Source organism: Lutzomyia longipalpis, chromosome 4 (assembly GCF_024334085.1).
Source record: "Lutzomyia longipalpis isolate SR_M1_2022 chromosome 4, ASM2433408v1".
NCBI lineage: Eukaryota > Metazoa > Arthropoda > Insecta > Diptera > Psychodidae > Lutzomyia > Lutzomyia longipalpis.
The window spans coordinates 3,551,430-3,571,778 of record NC_074710.1 but is presented as its reverse complement, the minus strand read 5'-3'; the positions used below and the strand labels follow the sequence as shown (position 1 = coordinate 3,571,778).

Genomic DNA, 20,349 nt, shown 5'->3' with positions numbered 1-20,349 from the left:
CTACAAGTATAAGATTAATTTCATTGATGTATTTCTACTCTATTCTGTCTGTGTCTCCTTTTGCGCCCACCACCCCTCAGAGTGTGGTGAGTGTATATAGTTCTATGAAAGCCCAAAAAGGGAATGTATTGAGGGTGTGGAAAATGTGGGTGAAAAATACACATTGTCTCATCCATTGGGAAAATATTCATGGGAAAACACGAGAAAGAATTTCTCCATTAAAGGAAAAAGGAATTTTTCTATTTTATCACGTACGCAGACATTTTGTTTCGTTCCTTTTCCCCTTGGTACTTTCACCTCATATTTTTATCCCAAATTGCAAAATGATACATACTATGGAATATGTAGACAAGGACGTAAAAACATGTAGTAAAAAAGGAGTCTTAAGTTCTTCTTTTTAGGAATTTTCTAAGCAGTTGATGTCAATACAAAAATAAAACAAAAAGTTACTGAAAAATGATTTATTCAAAAAGGCTTCGCTATGTTCTTCTCAATTTTCTTTTTTATTTAAAAAGTAATTTAGGCTATAATTAAATTGGCCAGTAAGGTAATAAGCTTCTCTCAGAATTTTTCAAACTGAGTAAAACCTAAATTTGGATTTATTGAAAGAAAAAATGCAAAAAGTTTAACGAAGAAAATATTCTTAAAATAGACTTTTTATAAAAATATTTAGCAATTAATTAGCTGTATTTTACTGACTGTTTAATGATTTTTCAGTTAAAAATTTTTAACTGATTTTTTAAAAAATATTTATCTTGCAAGCAGTGGCTAAAAAATTATTTAACAGGGTGTTTTTAAGACTTTTATTTATAAATAAAGATGCATAAAATTGATTTCAAAAACGATTTGTTTAAAATATTGAGAAAATGTCGTTATACATTCAGTTTTTTCAGTATTTGACATGTGCGCCATTTCAACGTATAACGTTCCTTCTAACGTTTGATATTTATTATTTCACGTTTCACATTGTATGATGATTTTTTCTAACGATAAATAAGTCTTTCCTTCAGTTTTATTTTATCTGTTTTACGTTTTAATATATCACTTTTTTCCTTTAACGTTTGACATTTTCTTTCTAATGTTCAATGTTCCTTGTCTATTCTTTAACCTTTCTTTTTTACGTTTAACACTTTTTTCTAATGTTTGACATTTATTGTTTCACGTTTGAATTTTCTAAAATTTGCCAATTTTTTCCTTAATTATTTTTCATTATAATTCCTGGCCTGCAGATAAATTATTTTAATATTTTTTGAAACATCTAAACTGTCTGAACTACCACCGTACCCTGGTTACGTCCCTGCTTGAAAGTTAAATCAAGCAGCAGGAAAAATAAGTAAAAATGAAGTAAAAATATTTTCTTCCTTCTGGAATTATTACCCACATGGGAGTGCTAATATTTATTTATGTTTCAAAGAACCCAAAGCGGATACCTTCCCGCGAGTAGATAAACAGAAAAGAAAAGTTCTTCTGTGCATAAAAATGATGAAAATATGACTTCCAGCTTTTCAGCACTGCCCATGTGATTTTCTACCTCTTAATTGAAAATTCTTCCCCGGAAAAGCATCAACACGCGGGGGAGGACATAAAAAGGGTTTTAGGCATCAAGGCGAGATTTCATTAATTACAATTTTCCATTGGGGTGAAGCTTTTATTAATCTCCAAGTATACAACTGGGGATGGGTTTATGCCCTATACTCTTCTACCCTATATCGTGCTCTTTTCCGTGTAAATTTGAAAGGTTGTAATGAGATTCAGCAATTCCAAGAAAATTTATCTAAAACAAATATTTCTTTTGAGAACAGAAAATTTTATAAAATTATTTTGGTGCTCCCTGTGAGGGTTCGTGTTCGACAATTTTGTGCACTCTCTGCATCTTTATTCGTTGCAATTTCCTTCTTGTGGAAACCTCTTTCCCCAATTCTCATCTATTTCCCTCCCCGCTCTCAAGCACTACATATATGTATGTGGCCACCTACCACAGGAAAATACGGCTTCAGACAAGCCTCGTGAGACTCCGGAAAAGCAACGGAAATTCACTTTGAGTGGTGCACGTGGAAAAGCCACGTACAAACGTGACACAGAGCATGACGAGAAAAAGCTCTCTCCTATGTAGCCCAAACCCTATCTAAATATTTCTTCACATTTAAACAACACCACTAATTTAGCTTAATTGTGTTTTGCAAATGGAGAAAATTTAAAATGTAAATCGAATGTGAATTTCGGTGCTGTCGGAAGAATTTTCATCATTGCGATTTAATTAAAAATAGAAAATCTGCAAATTAGTTTCGTTACATTTCTCCCGTGTTTTTTGTTTTGTTTTTCTTCAATGTATTTTGTTGAATTGGAAAATAATTTGAGTTGTATTTCAAAGATATTTTTGAACTAAATAATACTTTTCTTAATTCTTTGAAGGGGGTGTTAATTTGAGAATATTTGTATTTTCTCCGCTTAATGGATCTTATTCAGTAACCAAGACACCCTTGAAATCATTGAATTTTTACTAAAATTTCAAGATTTCATGTGAATTTCTTTTCAATTAATTTTCAAATAAAATTAAAAGAGGTTGAAATTAAGCCGTTTTCTCCTATTCATTTTTAAATCATATAATAGATCTTTTGAAAGGGAAAACCCAAAAAGAAATCTTTTTGACATTTTTTGTAGCTCTTTGTTTTATTGACGTCCTTAATCAAGAAAGTTAACAAAGTTTGTGTGATATTGTGTACGGAATCCTTTCAATTAAATACTTCAATTAATCAGCTTCTTTCTGTCCAACAACACTGTTTACGACCCCATAACATTTTATTTCGCAACGGCTCTCTTTCACTACCATTCCCTCAATTAAATCCTTTGCTGGTATCTATCCTATTATTCTGTTTGCATCATCCCTTCAATGACTATTTTTCTCCTTTTTTCAAATTCTATTGTATTCAGATTTAAATTTATATCATCCATTGGAGTTTTAATTCCATCAACTTCGAGAGTAGTTTTGCTGTTGAGAGAATTTTTTGTAAAGTATTTTTTGAGCAGGCAGAGTGGGAATTTGTCCCTCTTAATTCATATGCGGAAATGCACTAAAAAGTTCTAATACCCACGCTCTGTGACCTCTCTACATAAATTAGAGCTTAAGGATTTCATGCAATGGAGGGGTTTTAAGTCATATCCACTGAATATACGCCACCAATTGCCCGCCATCCCGAAGAGACTTTTAGTCCAACCACATTTGAGGATTTGTGATTCCCTACAACTTCTCTGCATTTTACAGCGCGACTCTATGGCACAGCAACTATATGTAGGTACGTATGTATGTATGAAATCCTTGGAGCCGGAAGCTTCTTTATCCCTCATCTTAAATCTCTCCATGCTGACTCGCTCATGGTATTATAGTGAAGAATTTAATGACGCTGAAACGTATATTGTGTCACAATTAATTTAAAATAAACACAAATTTCATTGTCTCTGTGTCGGATGAATTTTTTATAGGAACAAACCCACCCCCATCCTCGGAAGCACAAACCCTTTCATTTCCTTGGACCCCACACAGAGAGTGAGGGAGAGGGTGCTTCAAAGGGGTGGGTAATTGGTGAGATTGAAGGGAATGTATTTAATAATTAATGAGGCCTGTAAATTGAAGAAATGCTTTCCAGCAGCTTATCTCATTCGCTTTGCAAGCTTTTGCCATGAATACCACGCGGAAGTATTTTTGATGATGAGATGCTTTCAAATCAAGCCTTGCATTGGGTTTGTTTTTCTCTAATGAAAAAAATCCCTAGAAGATGAAAAGAAATTTAAAATAGGGGACTTCACACACAACAAAGTAAAACAAGACAAGCAATGAAAGTGTGTAAGCGTAAATTGAAAAAAAAATGTGAAACATAATTTTCTTGATTTCAATTTATTTCAAATATTTAAATTAGAAGTCAAAGAAAAAGTTTTGGCTGAAAAAAATTCTCTGCAAATATACATAAAAGAAATATAATGATGTAAAGCTCGAATGTTTCACTGTTTCTATGTTTCATGTAGTCGTGAAACAATAATTAAAAATTGTAAACCAAAGAACTTAATCAACAATAAATAACATTAAATCAATAACTGACATGTTTTGAACGTGAGTGAAAGAATAATTTCTAAATAATTTTTTTTTAATTTTTTTTAGTTATTGCTAAATTCTCGAGACATTAAAATAATAACTGATTTTTATCATAAAATTCTATCTATTCTAAAAAGGACTATAGAATTGATTTTAAATGAAGCTCATGGAAATTATTTCCATCAATCAATAAGACAAATTTTGAAAATTCAATTTAATGAAATCGAATTAATTTAATCAAAATAACCGCACAAAATTCATAATTACCCTTTCATGTTTCTTGCGTCATACTGAATGACACCCAATCGTGAAACATTTCATTAGGCGAATTTTAATTATTTTTTTAAAGTTAGAAATGCATTAAATTCACACAGATGAGGCCAAATAAAACATTCCAACAAAGAAATGTTCTCTGACAGCATCCAAAGAATAAATATCGTGTTAATAGAACGCATGTTTCAATGTTTCACGTGGATGTAAACGGGTTAAGATTTAATAATTTCAGAAATGAGAATTTTATTTCTGAATTTCGTTGAAAATTAGAAATTCTAAAAATCAGCAATATAATTGAATTTTACGTAGATTTGTAAAAACTTTCAGATTTGTTCTTACGCGACTTACGCATCGTTTTGCGTTTCCTTTTCCACGTGAGGGCCCCTATTGGTTTATTTAATGAAGTCGAACCCTCAAAATCCTTTTTTGTATACCTAAAAAATCTCTCAAATGCAACAAAAAATAATCCTCATAACTTCTTACAAGAATTTTGATTTACAAAAAAATCTTGTTGATTTTTATAAATAAATTTTAAATAAGAACCCCATTTCGAAGAATCTGTGCTTTTTTTTTCCTCCAATCCATCTTCCCAACCATTTACTATGAAACGCATTGAGAAGCTTTGTGAAATGGAGCAAACCCAAAACTGGAGGTACCTATCTATATTATGTATATGTATGTATATATAATGCGTAATGTGATACAAGGAACACATTTGTCGTTTTCTCGCTTCAGTTAAAATTGTCGGTTTTTCGCTTTTCCCTTAGGCGGGAGTCTCGGTATGTGTATGAGTACGGAGAGCAAATTTAGTCAACCCCTTCATCCCATGCCCTCGCTATCTACTCCAAGCAACCCCCCAGGAACCCCATATGACGTGCCTCTTGTGTTATTGTTTGAAAAGGGGAGAATATGGTTTGGGGCCCCTGAAAAGACGCACCGCAATTTCCCATGCCTGGCATCACGAGGCAAATGGATGGATGATGTGGTCTGACACCCCGTCAGTAATGAGAATTGGGGTGCGGATGTGGGAGCATCATATACATACAGTACGAAGGGAGTATGGGGGTGACCTATGAAAGTTCACATTTTCAATTGCGCCCCGTACTTGCGCGTGTGGGCTCATCTTCAATCTCATCTTGATTTCATTGTGCGGGAAATTTTATAGACATCTCATTTAGGCTCTGAAAGCAATTCCTAGATATATTTCCAGCTTAAACCCAGATTTTCTGCTAGTTTTCCCTTCAATCACTCACAAAAGAATGATAATTTAAATTAAAATTAATGTGATAACAAAATTTAATAAATTTTTGCATAAAAACTCACAAAATGCTGGAAAAATAAATATTTTCCTTTAATTTTACATGTTGACGTAATTAAATTGTAAATTAAGTCCATTTTGTATTCCATCCACACCCTCATAGTGTCAATTTTCACCCTTAGCAATATAAAATTTTTGGTGACATGTGCAATATCTCATTGTGAATTCATAAAATGCTTCTTCCACCCCAGGATGGAGATTTATGTCATTTAATACATCATCCCCCACACAAGAATTTGCTATTTTTATCCCCAACATCAAACACTGGACACTTGTTGTATCTACATATATATGTAGGTATGTACACTACATAAATACATAATAAATGTGGAATGTAACATCAAATAACTCCAAATTTGCCATCAAAATGAAGGAAGGAATTTAAAAATTATTTCATCACAAAGCAGTTTATTCACTTTGTGGCTGTTACTGTTGTTGGTACTATTGACAGATAAACAGCAAATAAAATATTCAGAAAAGGTCAAAGAGATTTTCCATCACAAATCGACTCTACAGTTGCAAAATAAGGTGCATGGTCACCACCAGGTGCTTCCATTTAAGAACAAAGCTAATACAGACTACTAGACGCTTTAATACCTGCTTTAATATATAGAATTAAACAGTCAATCTTAATTAATTAATTAAAATTGATGATTAAGCATAAATTGATAAAAATCTTGATGAACAATAGTTGATCAATAGTTAATCAATCAATGATTAATATTAATTGAGTTAAAATTGACTCATTAATTTTTTTATGATTCCTTGCAATATTTGACTAAAATGAATAAACTCCTCTTGGTTAAAAGTTCAAAATTTAAATAAATTTTAGCATGAAATGGGACTCGAAAGAAATTAAAGTTTTAATTGAATGAGAAATCTTTAGATAATTTTCAAATGAAAAAATTCCAAGGATTCCAGCAGGAGGACTTTTTATGAAAACTCTAACGTAGTGTATAGACCCCATTTTCATCGTATACAGTCCCAGATATATTATTGCAGGTGAAACGTACACCACGCTACCTCCTTTGGTTGTCCTCAAACATCTGCATATTTGTGCGAAACCAAAATATTCAACATCCTTCTGTGGGTTCCGCTACACCATCTTGTGCCGTGTTGACGGAATGAAAATGGAAATTGGGAGAAAAGAGGCACAATGTTGCGGTATTTGCACCAAAAGTTGGGGTTTTCGCCCTTTACGGAGTTACGACAGCGCGCAACAACAAACGCAAAGCCCCCACCCACCAACATGTGAGATAATATGCAAATTTCCTCGACTGTCATAATAATGATAAAACAACTTTTCTTACTTCACTCTCTCTCTCTCTCTCCGGGAACTCTACCCTCACTGTGTGGGTAGGGTATGCTGAAAAATTCCATGCTACATTGCATCGCAAAAGGTTTTCCCGCCAAACATAATATTTGATAGTGGTGTGTGTACAACGAGATGGGGGCTTTTGCAATAAAACAAGGGCACAAAATACCATCCAGACTAAAAATAATAACAATAATAATGATAATCAAGTGGAAATAGTCAGCTTTTCGGGTGAGGAAATGGCAAAAGAGAAGTGCTAAAAGGAGTTGCATGAGTAAATACCACCCCCGTGTTGAGAGGCGTTAAAAGGCGCCGCTAGAGATTTATTTCCCCAATTAACACGCTAGAAGAAGAAATTCAATCCTGATTTGAATCCCAAAGGGGATGTATCCGCAATTTTATTGTGCTGAGAATACCTAACTTTTCCCAAGGGGTATGCTAATTCATTTTTCTTTGTACATTATTTTTTGTAGCTTCTTGGTGGTAAAGAAAATTACGTATTTTGGCTTATTTGAAGGAACTTTTTCATCTCAAAGATGTCAAGAAGATGTTTTAAAAACATTTTTAAAAAATGTTTTAAAGCTTTTAAAAAGTTCATAAGAATTATTTAGAAATAGCCAATAAGACTTATACTCTTTTAATCCTTTCGCGTGCTAATGAAACATTGAAATATTCGATGTTACCATCATGATTTTTTTTTAATTTTATTGAGGCTCTCAGAGAACACTTCACCAGTCAAAATACTTTCTGGTTTCATTTAATTAAATTCAATGCATTTATTTTCCTAAAATACAACAATTAAATTCATTGAAAGGGATAATTAAAAAACTGATTGAAACATTGCCGCATATGTTTCATGCAATAAGAATGGGGGCGTGGCTTTTGTATTATTCGAATATTTTCAAAGAAATCCAGTGGAAACTTTTAAGACTTAACTGTCAATCTGTAGACCTGATGAAGATAAAAAAAACATCATTTGCGAAATATTTTGAAAGAAAAATAATAAAACTCAATCTATGCCCATATAACTTGTATTAAAACAAGAAAATAAGTTTTGCGGCTAAAGATTAAGAAAGGTAGATTATGGGAAGAAAATCAGAACTAGATTTTTTATCTTTCCTAAAAATATAATAAACAAATACTTACATTTCCTTAGAGCAACCCTTACAGAATTCCCTTCACACCCCTCAAATGAAGCTTTGTGCCATTTGGCGAATAAATATTCGTATGATGTGGAAAAAATAGAGTTGCATAAGCTTCACAAGGGATGAGTGGGATTTTATGTGTGCCTAATATGGGGGACTTTTCTCTCCTTGAAAATGAACCAAAATCCCCGCAAAGACCCCCATTTTCCCATTTTGCACTTTTCCCCAGGAATGAGCGACATTGAGATAGAAGCCTGTGTATGGAGTAGGGGGGGGGGAGCGATGGAAACGCTTTTGGCATTATGTGAAAAATATGTGAAAATTTACTTGCTGGAATTTTTATTGGTGGATTTTCCTTGTATCACCCACACTATTTGGTGCCCCCTTGTTATGTCTCTCTCATCGCACGTACATAGTGAGTGCAAAAGGGGGAAACCTCCCCCTCCCCCCACAAAATGGCATTATATCGGATTTACCATCTCATCAGAAAATGCCATAAATTTTCCTCTTTAGCAGATCCAGGATTTTTTTTTATTATTTCCAGGAAAAACTTTTCACTGTATACTGACCCCCTGACCCTCCAACGTTGGGCATTGTGAAATCCCTCTTTTGCAAATGGATCAATAAATTGCAATATTTTTATCCACAAATTACCTTTTGTATTTCATTCCCAGAAACATTTTCAATATTTCACTGTTCAAATGAAATGAAAGTACAGAGTTTTTTTGTCAGTTTATCTATGCATTTGGTGGAATTGGTGTATAAATGTATAAAAAAAAACCACTCTTCTGCCATGTTCCATTAACGTAACTGCCAATAAGTTATTCATACAGAAAATGAAGGAAAATCAATGTGACCACAATAAATTTGCTTTTGAAGCGAAATGTTGGTTAATGTATTAAAAAATAAAAGAGTGGTATTAAAATTTAAACAGAACTTAATATTTTTATTGATGAATTTTTAAAAGTTTAAAAGTATTTTGAGTATAGGGGGATGGATTCTGTAGCATTTATTTATGCTCATGTTGCCCCCTGACTTACTGTTAAACGAATGTTAACCTGCTCATAGAATGAGTACCCCTAAATCTAAGCTACCCACAGATTACGGATCCACAAATAGGCGAGAGAGTAGAAGAGAGAGTTAAAATATGAAAAAGAGAAAAGAGTGAAGAGGGGAAATAATCTAAAGAAAAGTCAATGTCAAAAAGATGTCAAAAACAAGAAATGTCAAATGGAAAAAAAGTCAATGATACTAAAAAAAAAGTGTCAAACGTTAGAAAAATAGTCATCCGTTAACATTTTAACATTTTTAAAATCGGAAAAATCTAGTAGTTTTTTTTTTCTTGGAAGAACTGTGATGGATAATTTTGAGAACTTTCGATTTAAAAAAAATATATTAGAGAAAAATAGAAAGAGACAATAAAATAAAATGAAAACATTCAATTTGTTTAGGCTTGAAAGGGCTACGTCAACAATTAAACATTTCCATATAATCCTTTTTATTAGATGTTAAGAGAAAACGATCATTACACGTTGAATTGCAACAAAAAAATATTGAAATCTACCAAATTGAATACAACAGTCGTTAAAATAATTTATGTAGTAAGTTTCTTTACCCATTTTCCCATCCGCCTGCCCATTTTCAACTTTTGAATGATTATTTTTAATCTACTTTTACTATTACATAACTTTAAAAAAAAAACCTCAAAACATTATCTTAAAAGATTTCAGACTAAACTTTTGGAGCTTTGATCTTGATTAAATAAAAATCATTTTTATTGGACATTTTTCGCTATCAAGGTGAGGGAGGCTTCTATGCTATTTTTAACGCAGATTTAACTTCGCTTCTTCTGCATCCTATCGCAGGTTCTACTAGCCTCTTCGCCAGATTTTTTGTTTTGTATTCTAGAGGGGAATCACAGATCTTTTCAATCTCTCCATAAAAATAATTATACAGAAAATTAAACAAAAAATTCGTTTTGTTTTTCATTTGGTTTATTTTCTCAATGGAATCTTTGAGTTGAATTTCAGGAAAAACATTTTTATTTCTCCTTTTGATTAAATAGAAAAAAAAAGATATCACAGATGAAACTGAAAAGAACCCCAAAGTTCTCAATATGGTAACAACCTCCGTTATACAAATCCTTGAATGATGATGTTTTGATGCAATTCTTTTTGCATCCCTGTATGTGGGTGCTTCAGTGCACAAATTATAAAGCAAAATATTATGATTGAAATGTACGAAGATAAAATGCAATAGGAGAGATAAATAAATGTGCACTAGAGGGTGGTTGTTAAGAGTGACGGTGGGAAGAATCATGGAATATTCACCCCGCAACTACGTAACGATATCATTTTGCATCCCTTTTTAGCTCATTTGCATTAACACGCACGTCAAATTATCTCTTTCCGAGACGCTTTTCAGCTGAAAATGCAAGAAAAATCCACCCTCATTCATATCCCTTTTCCCGCAATCCCACAGCCATGTTCCACGAAAAGGGTATTTGCTCGAGAGGATACATTTTTGCAATTTCATTCAGAGTAGCGCACAAATAATATATATTCACACACATACATATATAATATATAAATTATAACATTACATAATATATATTTATGCGCGATGTACAACATTGCGAAATAGCTTACAAAATGATGTTCATTTGCACTTCATGTCAAAAGCTCCACCATAAAATGGTTGCAGATTTCTCTGTGAGATCCTCCTTCAAGTTTATTTCAAAAAGCCCTTTCCTCGCTGGAAAATCCGCATTTCACAGAGCGCGCGTTGAATTTTCTGCAAGATAAAGCTGATGCAGGTTTTTAAGTACTTTTCCTCTCATTTCTCTTTTCAAAATGAACCCACCGCGATAAACATGAAACATCCACTACACAAAAATTTGTTGAAAATCGCAAAGAAAAAATTAACTGCTAAAAATCGAGAGCTTTTTCAAAGCACACCAAAGCTTCTTTTTTGCTCTGCGAATTTTCCCGAAAATTTGAGTTAAGAATTTAAAGTATATTGACAACGATGTCGTTCAGACAGAAATTAAACTTTAAGAAATGAGCCTCCTATTGTGGAAAATCTTTCTCCTCTTTTTTTTTACAAACTTTCCCTTCCCCCCACACAATGTCGGAAAAGCACCAAGCAAAAAGCTGATAATGAGAAAATGCTCTCAGGCAAAAAGTCACTTTACAGCCACTTTTATACCATTTTACTAAAATAATTCCATTTCAGACTCAGAGATGTGTAAAAAACATACGAAACGCATGCGGGTGGAAGAGGAGAATATTAACAAAGAGAAAAATCACGTTTCACATGTATTTCCGCATTATTTCTCCAGGCCCTGAACCATTTTCTGCACATTTCTACCACAATTCTGCACTCAAATCTGATTTTCCACACAAATTCTGCAACGGGTTTGTATAGAAAAAAATAAACCAGAGAAATGGAAAACCATCTAAACAGAATTTCCACTGAATTTTCCTTTCTGAAGAGATTTGAGTGTGCTAAAAGACCTCGAGAGGTAATATTGTTTTCAATAAAATAAAAGGATCATAGATTCGAAAAACTGGTCGCATGTGTTGTGTTTAAAGTGAAAAAAAAATCCGAATATTAAAGATTTTTCCTCAAATGTTTGAAACGGAAATTAAAAAAAATCTATTTGACTTTTATGTTTGTTTTTAGTCATGATTCAATGGGATAAATCTTCATAAAATTGGTGAAACTCTTGAAAATATTACGAAATGAGCAGAGGAAGAATTGGTGAAAGATACCACTAAAAGTTGAAGAAGTTCCTTTTTCTTGTTTTTATTTATTTGTGGAAAATTAACTAAAATATTGAAAAAGAAATTTAGATTATTAGATTATTTTGGGTGAGTATGAGTATCCCACTTTGATATAACTCTTATTTCAAGTAATTTATTAAAATGATATCTGGTTGTGCAATTACAACATAAAAGGTATGATTGCAGCACATGCAATCCTTTTAAAAAGTTTCACGTTTCTTTTGATTACATTGATGGTGTTTTGTAATACATTTTATGTATTGTTTCTCGTATACCTTCATTTCTAAGACCTAGATTTGTAATAACTTTGATATAAGTTATACAATTTAATCCATTTCGGACATTTGTTGCATTTTTTATGTCTTTTAGAATTGAATTATTATTTCCCTTAAAACACATTTAATTTTTTATTGTTTTAGGGACACTTTTTCCTATTTCAAAAACAAAAAAGAAATATATAAAATTATGTTCGGTCTAATAATTTTTTAATGATTTATATTCTTTCTTCAAGCAGAAAAACTAAGGCAATATTAAAAAATGCCTAACTAAATAATAAAAAATATATTCTATTTATTTACCAAATACCTTTTGATTTTTTTTAAATTGACGTTAATATTGGACAAATTTTGGAAATTAAAGCATTAAATTAAAAGCTTAATTTTAAAGCTTTTAGGGGATCAAAAAAGTTTTTAAAAAAATCTATTCAGGAATACTAGGGGCCTACCGATATTGGTTATTTTATAAATTTTCTTTTATTTATGTTTTTTAAGACAATATTGTTATTTTTTTGGTGGTCCTACATGGGTTAGTAGACCCAAAGATCTTAGGGTGAAGGGGTAGGGTGGAATAAAAAAAAAACAAAATTGTTTAGGTTTTTTTTTTTTTTCAAACCAAATTATAAGTCTTTTATTAAGTAACCTTCCTCAGAAATTACCTTTAATCACATTAATAGCTCTGGTTTATAAAATGGAAGTTCCCTTTAGAATGTTTCTCAGAAGGCAGAAAATGGCTCTAAGTAACAAGTCGTGCTTGATAGTTATCCTCCATTTCTTTGTAATAATTGTGAATAAAAGTTGTGCAATACAATTAGATGGAAAATGTCCAATCCCAGTCTTTTCTAACAGCGATAGCCCATGTGATGAATTAGACTTAGATGTGATTGCCACACCATTAACAGTTCTCTATCACATCCCGGCGAGCAATGAGAGCTTTAATTTATATGAAAATCCATGCAAAGATTTAGGATCTACAGTGATTTACCTTTCTTGCCAACCAGCATCTACATATTCTATAATATTTGTCGATATTCAGTGTAACTCAGAAATACGCAATATGGAATGTAATAGCGTACAACTACTACTAAAGCATGAAAAAACAACGACTATAGATTTTGCTTATCAGAACGACTCCTGCCCAAATTATTGGTTTGATTTGAATTTTTATTTCGCCCAAGAAGGGAGTCCAATGCTGATGTGGGGATGTCGTCAAATCTCACCGGAAATGCATGAATTGGGCGGTTGGATCGTTGCTAATGAATCAATGTTTAACCAACATCGTGCTGATGAGTCATCAAAAGCTGGATCATACTTGAGACATTTTTCTTCGAGAATTCGTGTTTCTGTGAATGATTTCTTACCGAATATTTTCCCTATGAGAAACAGCGATGAAAATGAATGCAATTGGAATAAATGCAATGACAAGCACCAAATACAAATCGAACGAATGCCTGAAAGAAAAGAAAACAAAGAAGTAATGAAAACCTCAAATACAACATCATTAATGTTTTACTATATATTTGGCGTGGGTGTCGTTATAATTGTTCTAGGTTGTATATTATTTCTTGTGCACAAAAAATTTACATATCACTAAAACTATTTTTGGAATAAGGATTTTTTCAATAAAATGATTTTGGTTCTGAGGAAAATATTTCTGTTTTGTGTATACATGAATGTGTCTTGTGAGATTTTTAATTTTACTAAAGCTCTATTACTTTTGCTGTTGTGAGATTTGAATATTTGATTTTCATGAATAAATTTGTAGGTAATTTGAAACTTTTGTAATTTAACAGACCTAAAAGATGGCAAATAAAATCGTTAATAAAGCTTAAAAAGCTTAAAAATCTTAAAAAGCTTAAAAAATAAATGATTTTTCTATATCTTGACTGATTTTCCGAGTTTTCCCGTCTTCAACATCATCCATAGCCGTGAAATTGCCCTAAAAACATTTATTACCTAACTTAGTTATTTAGCCAAGGACAGATTTGTTTATTAAGTCTTTCTAAGATCTCCAGAAAGTTTCATTAAAATTTCTCAAAATTTCCCGAATTTGAATTAATAAATTTTTATTTTAATAAAAAAGAAAACAAAAGAAATGCATTAAATTTATGTATAAGAGAGGCCAAAAAATCATTTTGACTGAGATATCTCTTCTTCACAGAATGAGTTTCGTAATGAAAAGATTATAATTAGTTTAATTCTGGTGCAAAAAAAGTTAATAATTTGAAATTAGTATGAAACATGATGAAATTAAAATATGTTTTTGTTTTTTTTTATCATGAATTATTTTGTGGTTACTCTCTGTATAATTCAGATCTCTGTATAATAAGGACTCTCAGGATTCTTTCAGGACTAATGACTTGCTACAGACAAAGCATTTTTTAGCTTCATCTGTGTAAAATAAACGTATTTTCAAACAAGAAAAATTGGTAAATTAATTTAAATTTTGTTATTACATGTTGGACTCAGCACATGACCCAATGGACGCAAGAGGGTTAATAGATATAAATATCCTTTCAATAAATTTTCTTATTATGACTCACTTGTTAATGTATTAAATTGTGAATAAAATGAATTTACTTTTAGATCATCACAAAATCCTTTCTTTCATTTTTCAAAATCCTTCTTTATTAAGCAACCTTGATTGAGCAGTCAATTGTTAAGCAATAAACAACAAAAATTACCTTTAATTACACTAATAGCATTACTGTATATACTGAAGAGTTTGTAAATGAATTGTCGATAGAAGGAAAATATGGCTCAAAGCATAAAGTCTTTCTTCATAATTATCCTTCACATATTTGCAATATTTTTAAATGAAAAAAGTGCGTTAAAATTAAAAGGAAACTGTCCATCCCCAGTCATTTCTCAAGGCGATAATCCTTGCGAACAAACAAGCTTAAGTGTGACTGCAAAAAAATTTAAAATTCTCCACCACATCCCATCAAGCAATGAAAGTTTTAATTTATATGAAAATCCATGCAAGGATTTAGGATTGATAACTCTTTATCTTTCTTGCAATGAAGCAAATCCATTAACTATAATAATCGTCGATATTCAGTGTAATTCAAGAATACGTAATTTTCTATGCAATAGTGTACAAGTGCTACTAAAAAACGACAAATTTTCGGAATTTTATATTGAATATCTCAACAATTCCTGCTCAAACTATTGGTTTGATGTAAATTTTTATTTAGCCCTTGAAGGTAGTCCAATGCTGATATGGGGATGTCGTCAAATCTCACCGGAAATGCACGAATTGGGCAGTTGGATCGTTGCTGAAGACACAACATTTGATCAGCATCGTGTTGAAACTTCATCAAAAGCTCCATCTTACTTGGAACGATTTTCTCTGAGAATTGGTGTTTTTGTAAATGATTTCATACCGAATATTTTCCCCAAAAGAGACAGCAATGTAAGTGAGTGCATTTGGAATAAATGCAATGATAAGTATCAGACGGTTCTTGAACGAAAACCCAAAAGGAAAATGAAAACCTCTAATACAGCATTAATATATTACTACAGTTTTGGGCTTGGACTCTTAATAATTGTGCTTGGATGTGTATTGTTTCTTGTGCATAAAAACTGTACACACCTATAAAATCAATGTCTGAATTATTTTAATTAACACAATTTTAAATAAATGAGTTTGATTGTGTATAAAATATTTTCTTTGCTATGTGTCTCGTCTTAAAAAAAAGTTCTCATATGATTTTTAATTCCAGCAAAACTTTAAACCAAAAACCAAAAAATGTACCTATTTGTATTTATCGTATTTATCTTTCTACACTGTCATTCAAATTTTAGAAAAATGCTACTAAAAAGTTTTTAGTAAATGAACTTTTACTAAAATTTTTAGTAATTATTACTCGAAATTTTAGTCATTTAACCTGGACTCGTCACTCTTTAGTTGTCTTCACTAAAAAGTTCCGTTTTTTAGAGAAGGTTTGAAATATTAAGTTTTATACCCTATTAACTAAACTTTAGTTGCTAATTTAGTTATATTATTTCTTTCAGTTTCCAGTAAACACACAACCACTAAAATTCTTTAATTATGAAAACTATAATTTTAGATAGATAGATAGATTTCATTTATTAATGTCCAAAAAAACATACAGTACAGTACATAACATATAGTAGAAATTATTACAATTATTTTTTTCTTCTTTTACTAAAGTACAGAAAATACAGTTTTCTTCTTTTACAGAAAATAAAAGAAACCTTTTCTTGTTGTTTCTTTTGAAAAAACCGCGAAAACTTCCCCTTTAAGTAGGTAAAAGCCGGTAAAACAGATTTCAATGAATTTAACGGTTTTTGGAAATTCAAAAACATCAAATTCTCTGGAATTATGGAGTACTACGCCGAAAAATTTTATGGCTACGGAAAAATCAAAATTTATCCGCTCTTCCAGCTTCTCCTGCCATAGGGGACTCTTTTGGGGGCCCCTTGCATCTGTTCTGGGGGGTTTTCTGAGTGTTTCCAGCGGTTTTACGTGAAGTTAATGCGGGGGGAACTTTCTTTTGAGCAAATAGTGCCAAAATTACTAGAGTGCTGACTTTCGGAACTACATTTATGGCGCTAATTTCAAAAGGTATAGTCAAAAAGGCATGAAATGACGTCCGGCCCTGCAAAAGAAGAAGAAGAAGAAGATAGGGCCGTGTTTTGTTATCGCGCTGCAAATCGCAGATTATGTAAAATTCCCCGTGTTTTTCCTACAAAATAGATATTATTTAGAAGGAACTTCGCCCCCAAATAGTGCCCCGGAGTCATGGTGAGGTATTACGAGGAGAAGACAACGTTCAACTTTGCCTGGGAACAGGTAGCTCTGGCCTTTTGGCAGAAGTACCCAAATCCACACAGGTGAGAATTACGTAACTTCCAGGTGTTTTGACGTTCTGCTCCCTCCTGCTCCTGGCAGGATGATCTTAAAAAGGGATTTTACATTAAATACTTCTCCTCGTTCATTGCAGCAACCACGTGCTGACGGAGGACACAGTGCAGCGCGAGGTGCGCGATGGGAAGCTGTACAGCAAACGCCTCCTGTCCAAGACGAACCGCGTCCCAAAGTGGGGTGAACGTTTCTACAATGCAAAGTCTGTGAAGATCGTGGAGGAGTCTGTGTGTGATCCGCGTGAGCAAATGCTGGTAACCTACACGCGTAATATTGCATTTACCAAAATAATGAGTGTCACGGAGAAGGTGGTGTACTGTAGTTCCAAAGATACCCCCGGAAGCACCGTGGCGCATCGCTCAGCGTGGATTGATTCGCAAGTTTTTGGCTTTTCACGTGCCATCTCCGCCTTTGGGCTGGAGCGCTTCAAGAAGAACTGCTCCAAAATGTCAACAGGCTTCAATTGGGTCCTTCACACACTCTTCCCAAATCCCGCCCATCAGGATTTACACCTCCTCCATCCCGCCACGAAGGCGCAAAAAATCAAGGAAGCAGCTAGAACGGCATCGGATCACATGAAAGCCCAAGCTGAACACATCTACCAGGTATATTCAGTTAAGAACTGATAGGATAACAGGATGGAAGCACTTCCGGATGGCGCATTCATTCCACAAACCACGAAAAAACTAATTTAAAAAATGAAAACCTTCCGCAATTTGCCCATTAGATGCTGCAAAATGCGCCACGGTGCACGGAAATCCCAAAAAAGAAGGGATTTGCCATCAGGTTTTTTCTCTCTCTATAAAACTTTAATCCTTTTAGGGGAACTTACAGGGGTGGGATAAAAACCTTTAAATCTTCAATATGAATAAACTTCAGTGCTAGAAACAATAAAAGTATGCTTTACATTAGATGAATTTATCAAAGGACTTTTAATCATTAAATTCTCAGACAGAAGGTATTTTACCTCTTTTAAAGTTGAATTATCCTTCGCAAAAGGAATTTTCCTAACATTTCTGTTTAAGGAAAAAATCTCAACGTGCCAAAGAGACGTTGGATTTTGTTTTACCGCCAAAACGTTTTATTTTCCCCACAACTCTCATTTTCACCACTTGGGTGTGAAGCTTCATCCAATTTCACCTCTTTTTAACGTTCGAAAAGGGGCAAAACAAAACATCTTGTCATTAGCCTTGCTTGAGTAGTCGTATTGGTACTCTCTGTAGGGCTTGTACGAGGATTTCAGTCTTAGATCATTTCCTCTTAAAGGTTTCTTGCTCTCAGTTCAGGCTCAGTTGCTCGTTGGTCTAAGTTCTGGATCGTAGTACCTGGCTATGACAATGGTATCTCATTATCAGGTATTTTACAACCTAAAAAAAATCTAAAGGACTGCTCTAAGGAATTTTCGGAATTCACCACTCCAGACGTTTGACGTTTACGGAAGATGAAGAAGGCGCTGTTTGTCAATTTTATAGCAATTTAGGAAGTTTCTGAAAGCGTCAAGACGTGCGTTTTAACACTCGGAGGACTTTACTGGTAATTGGTACCAATTGAAACCTTAAAATCGTCACAGAATAAAATCTATTGGACCTATCTCGATGAATTTAGCATCTATGTGTAGGGAATTTTAATTACTTTCAGATAGCAGAAAGAAAATCTCGAGAAAAGTCTTTTCTTTGGAAGATAATTGAGGTCAAAGTCAGAATCCAACGCGGAGGATCAAATTGGTAATAACTACCAGTCAAAATCCCATACATTTTAGCTATGGTTTGAGGTTATGTTTCCCCATATTTCCCAAATGAAATGCTCTTGTTCACTTCTCCCGTGTGAAAATCATGAATATGGACTAATTTTATTGCCGGAAGTGACTAAAAAGTTACTTTAAGAATCAAAGTTTGTGATTATTTAGGCGCAATAATAAATTAAGCAAAATTGTAGCTAAAAAAGTCCTTTGAATTGGCAATTTTGCATCGATTCTACGCAATTTTTTTTCAGTGACGATTTTCTAAATTAAATATTTAGTAATTAGGCGCAGGAATGCTTGAAGGAGATTGAGAATTAGTGAAACTTTCGATCCTTGATCAATAAACTGATTAATAATTAATTATTGAGCATATTTTATCAGCTGGTAGTTATTACCAATTTGATCCTCCGCGTTGTGCCAAATATTGGGTCCTCCAAGTGTTAATTGACTGTCTCCGATCAAAAAAACATCATCAGCTTAAAAAAAATTTAATTGATAAATTGCAACATTTAATTAATTTCCGCTTCGTGCCAGCTGTAGTGTTCCTTCAGTTCGGGAGATGTGCTAAAGCCGAGGTGACACAGCTCACAGGGGTAGTCTTGCTCATGAAAGTGCATATTGATGTGAATATCCAGGAATTTCTGCGTTGAGAAGCGTCTCCCGCAGACGGCACAGTTGAAGCGCTGATTGTGCGTCTTAATGTGGCACATTAGTAGCTGTGAATCCCGGAACTTGCTCTTGCACAGCTTGCAGGTGTTTCCATTCTCAGCTAGCATGTCTTGATGTTGCTTCGACATGTGCCTCTCCAGCGTCTCGAGGTGCATCCATCCCTTGGCGCAGTACTGACAGTGATACTTATTGGGTCCGGATCTCTTCATCACATTATTCTTCTCCTTCCGGGCAGAGTTGTACGTTCGCATCTTCACCGATAGCGGGTTACTCTTCTTCGGTAGTTCTGTTTTCTCATCCTTCACTTCCGCCGTGGCTTCTATTGACTCCTCTTCTGCGGCATCCTTTTCCTTTTTCACCTTTACGCGGATTTTTGGCTTCTCTTCCTCGTCGGTGTATTCAGCAGTAGGGCTTGGAGATTGCGATAGTTCCACCTTTGGTTCCATCACGGTGCATTCTTCTGTTATATCTGCATCATCATTTGCTCCATGTTGCGATGAGGGCGAGCCAACAGGATCCTGATTATCAGGAAAATCCGAGGAAGATTCATCTTCACTGCTACTACTGGCACTACTACTGTCGCTGGATACCAAATTTAGATTGAGCTTTGTCTCAAATCTCGTTGGGATTGTTGAATGGATGAAGACAATGTCGTCATCATCGTTGATTTCCAGAGGATTTCTTTCCATTTTTTTTACATTAATTTTCCTACAAATAATAATTTTCTTGAGTTTCGTTTGTTTAGTTTGTGGAGCGGCTGTCACTTTTACCCAGCTGACCTACTAAACACACAACACAAACGCTGAAGAATTAGAAAAACCTAACCCTACTTATTTCCCAACTTAACCTC

The 20,349-nt window shown here is 33.5% G+C and overlaps 3 protein-coding genes across 3 annotated transcripts in view; 1 reads left to right on the top strand and 2 right to left on the bottom strand.

The window, feature by feature from the left end:
* The window catches only part of LOC129795731 (40S ribosomal protein S10b-like), a 575,051-nt gene that overhangs the window by 416,539 nt on the left and 138,163 nt on the right, over window positions 1–20,349 (bottom strand). The window lies entirely within an intron of this gene.
* LOC129795705 (protein preli-like) lies at window positions 16,825–18,010 on the top strand. The gene is made up of 2 exons (XM_055837177.1): window positions 16,825–17,058; window positions 17,169–18,010. Exons 1-2 carry the CDS (start codon window positions 16,967–16,969, stop codon window positions 17,713–17,715), a joined length of 639 nt encoding a protein of 212 aa, XP_055693152.1. The 5' UTR covers window positions 16,825–16,966; the 3' UTR covers window positions 17,716–18,010.
* On the bottom strand, window positions 19,340–20,188 carry LOC129794436 (zinc finger protein 236-like). Its single transcript, XM_055835188.1, has one exon. It carries the CDS (start codon window positions 20,186–20,188, stop codon window positions 19,340–19,342), a length of 849 nt encoding a protein of 282 aa, XP_055691163.1.

Coding starts and splice junctions, on each gene's coding strand:
- LOC129795705 (XM_055837177.1), top strand. CDS start 16,967: ATGGTGAGGTATTACGAGGAGAAGACAACGTTCAACTTTGCCTGGGAA. Junction 17,059..17,168: donor AAGTACCCAAATCCACACAG/GTGAGAATTACG, acceptor CGTTCATTGCAG/CAACCACGTGCTGACGGAGG.
- LOC129794436 (XM_055835188.1), bottom strand. CDS start 20,188: ATGGAAAGAAATCCTCTGGAAATCAACGATGATGACGACATTGTCTTC.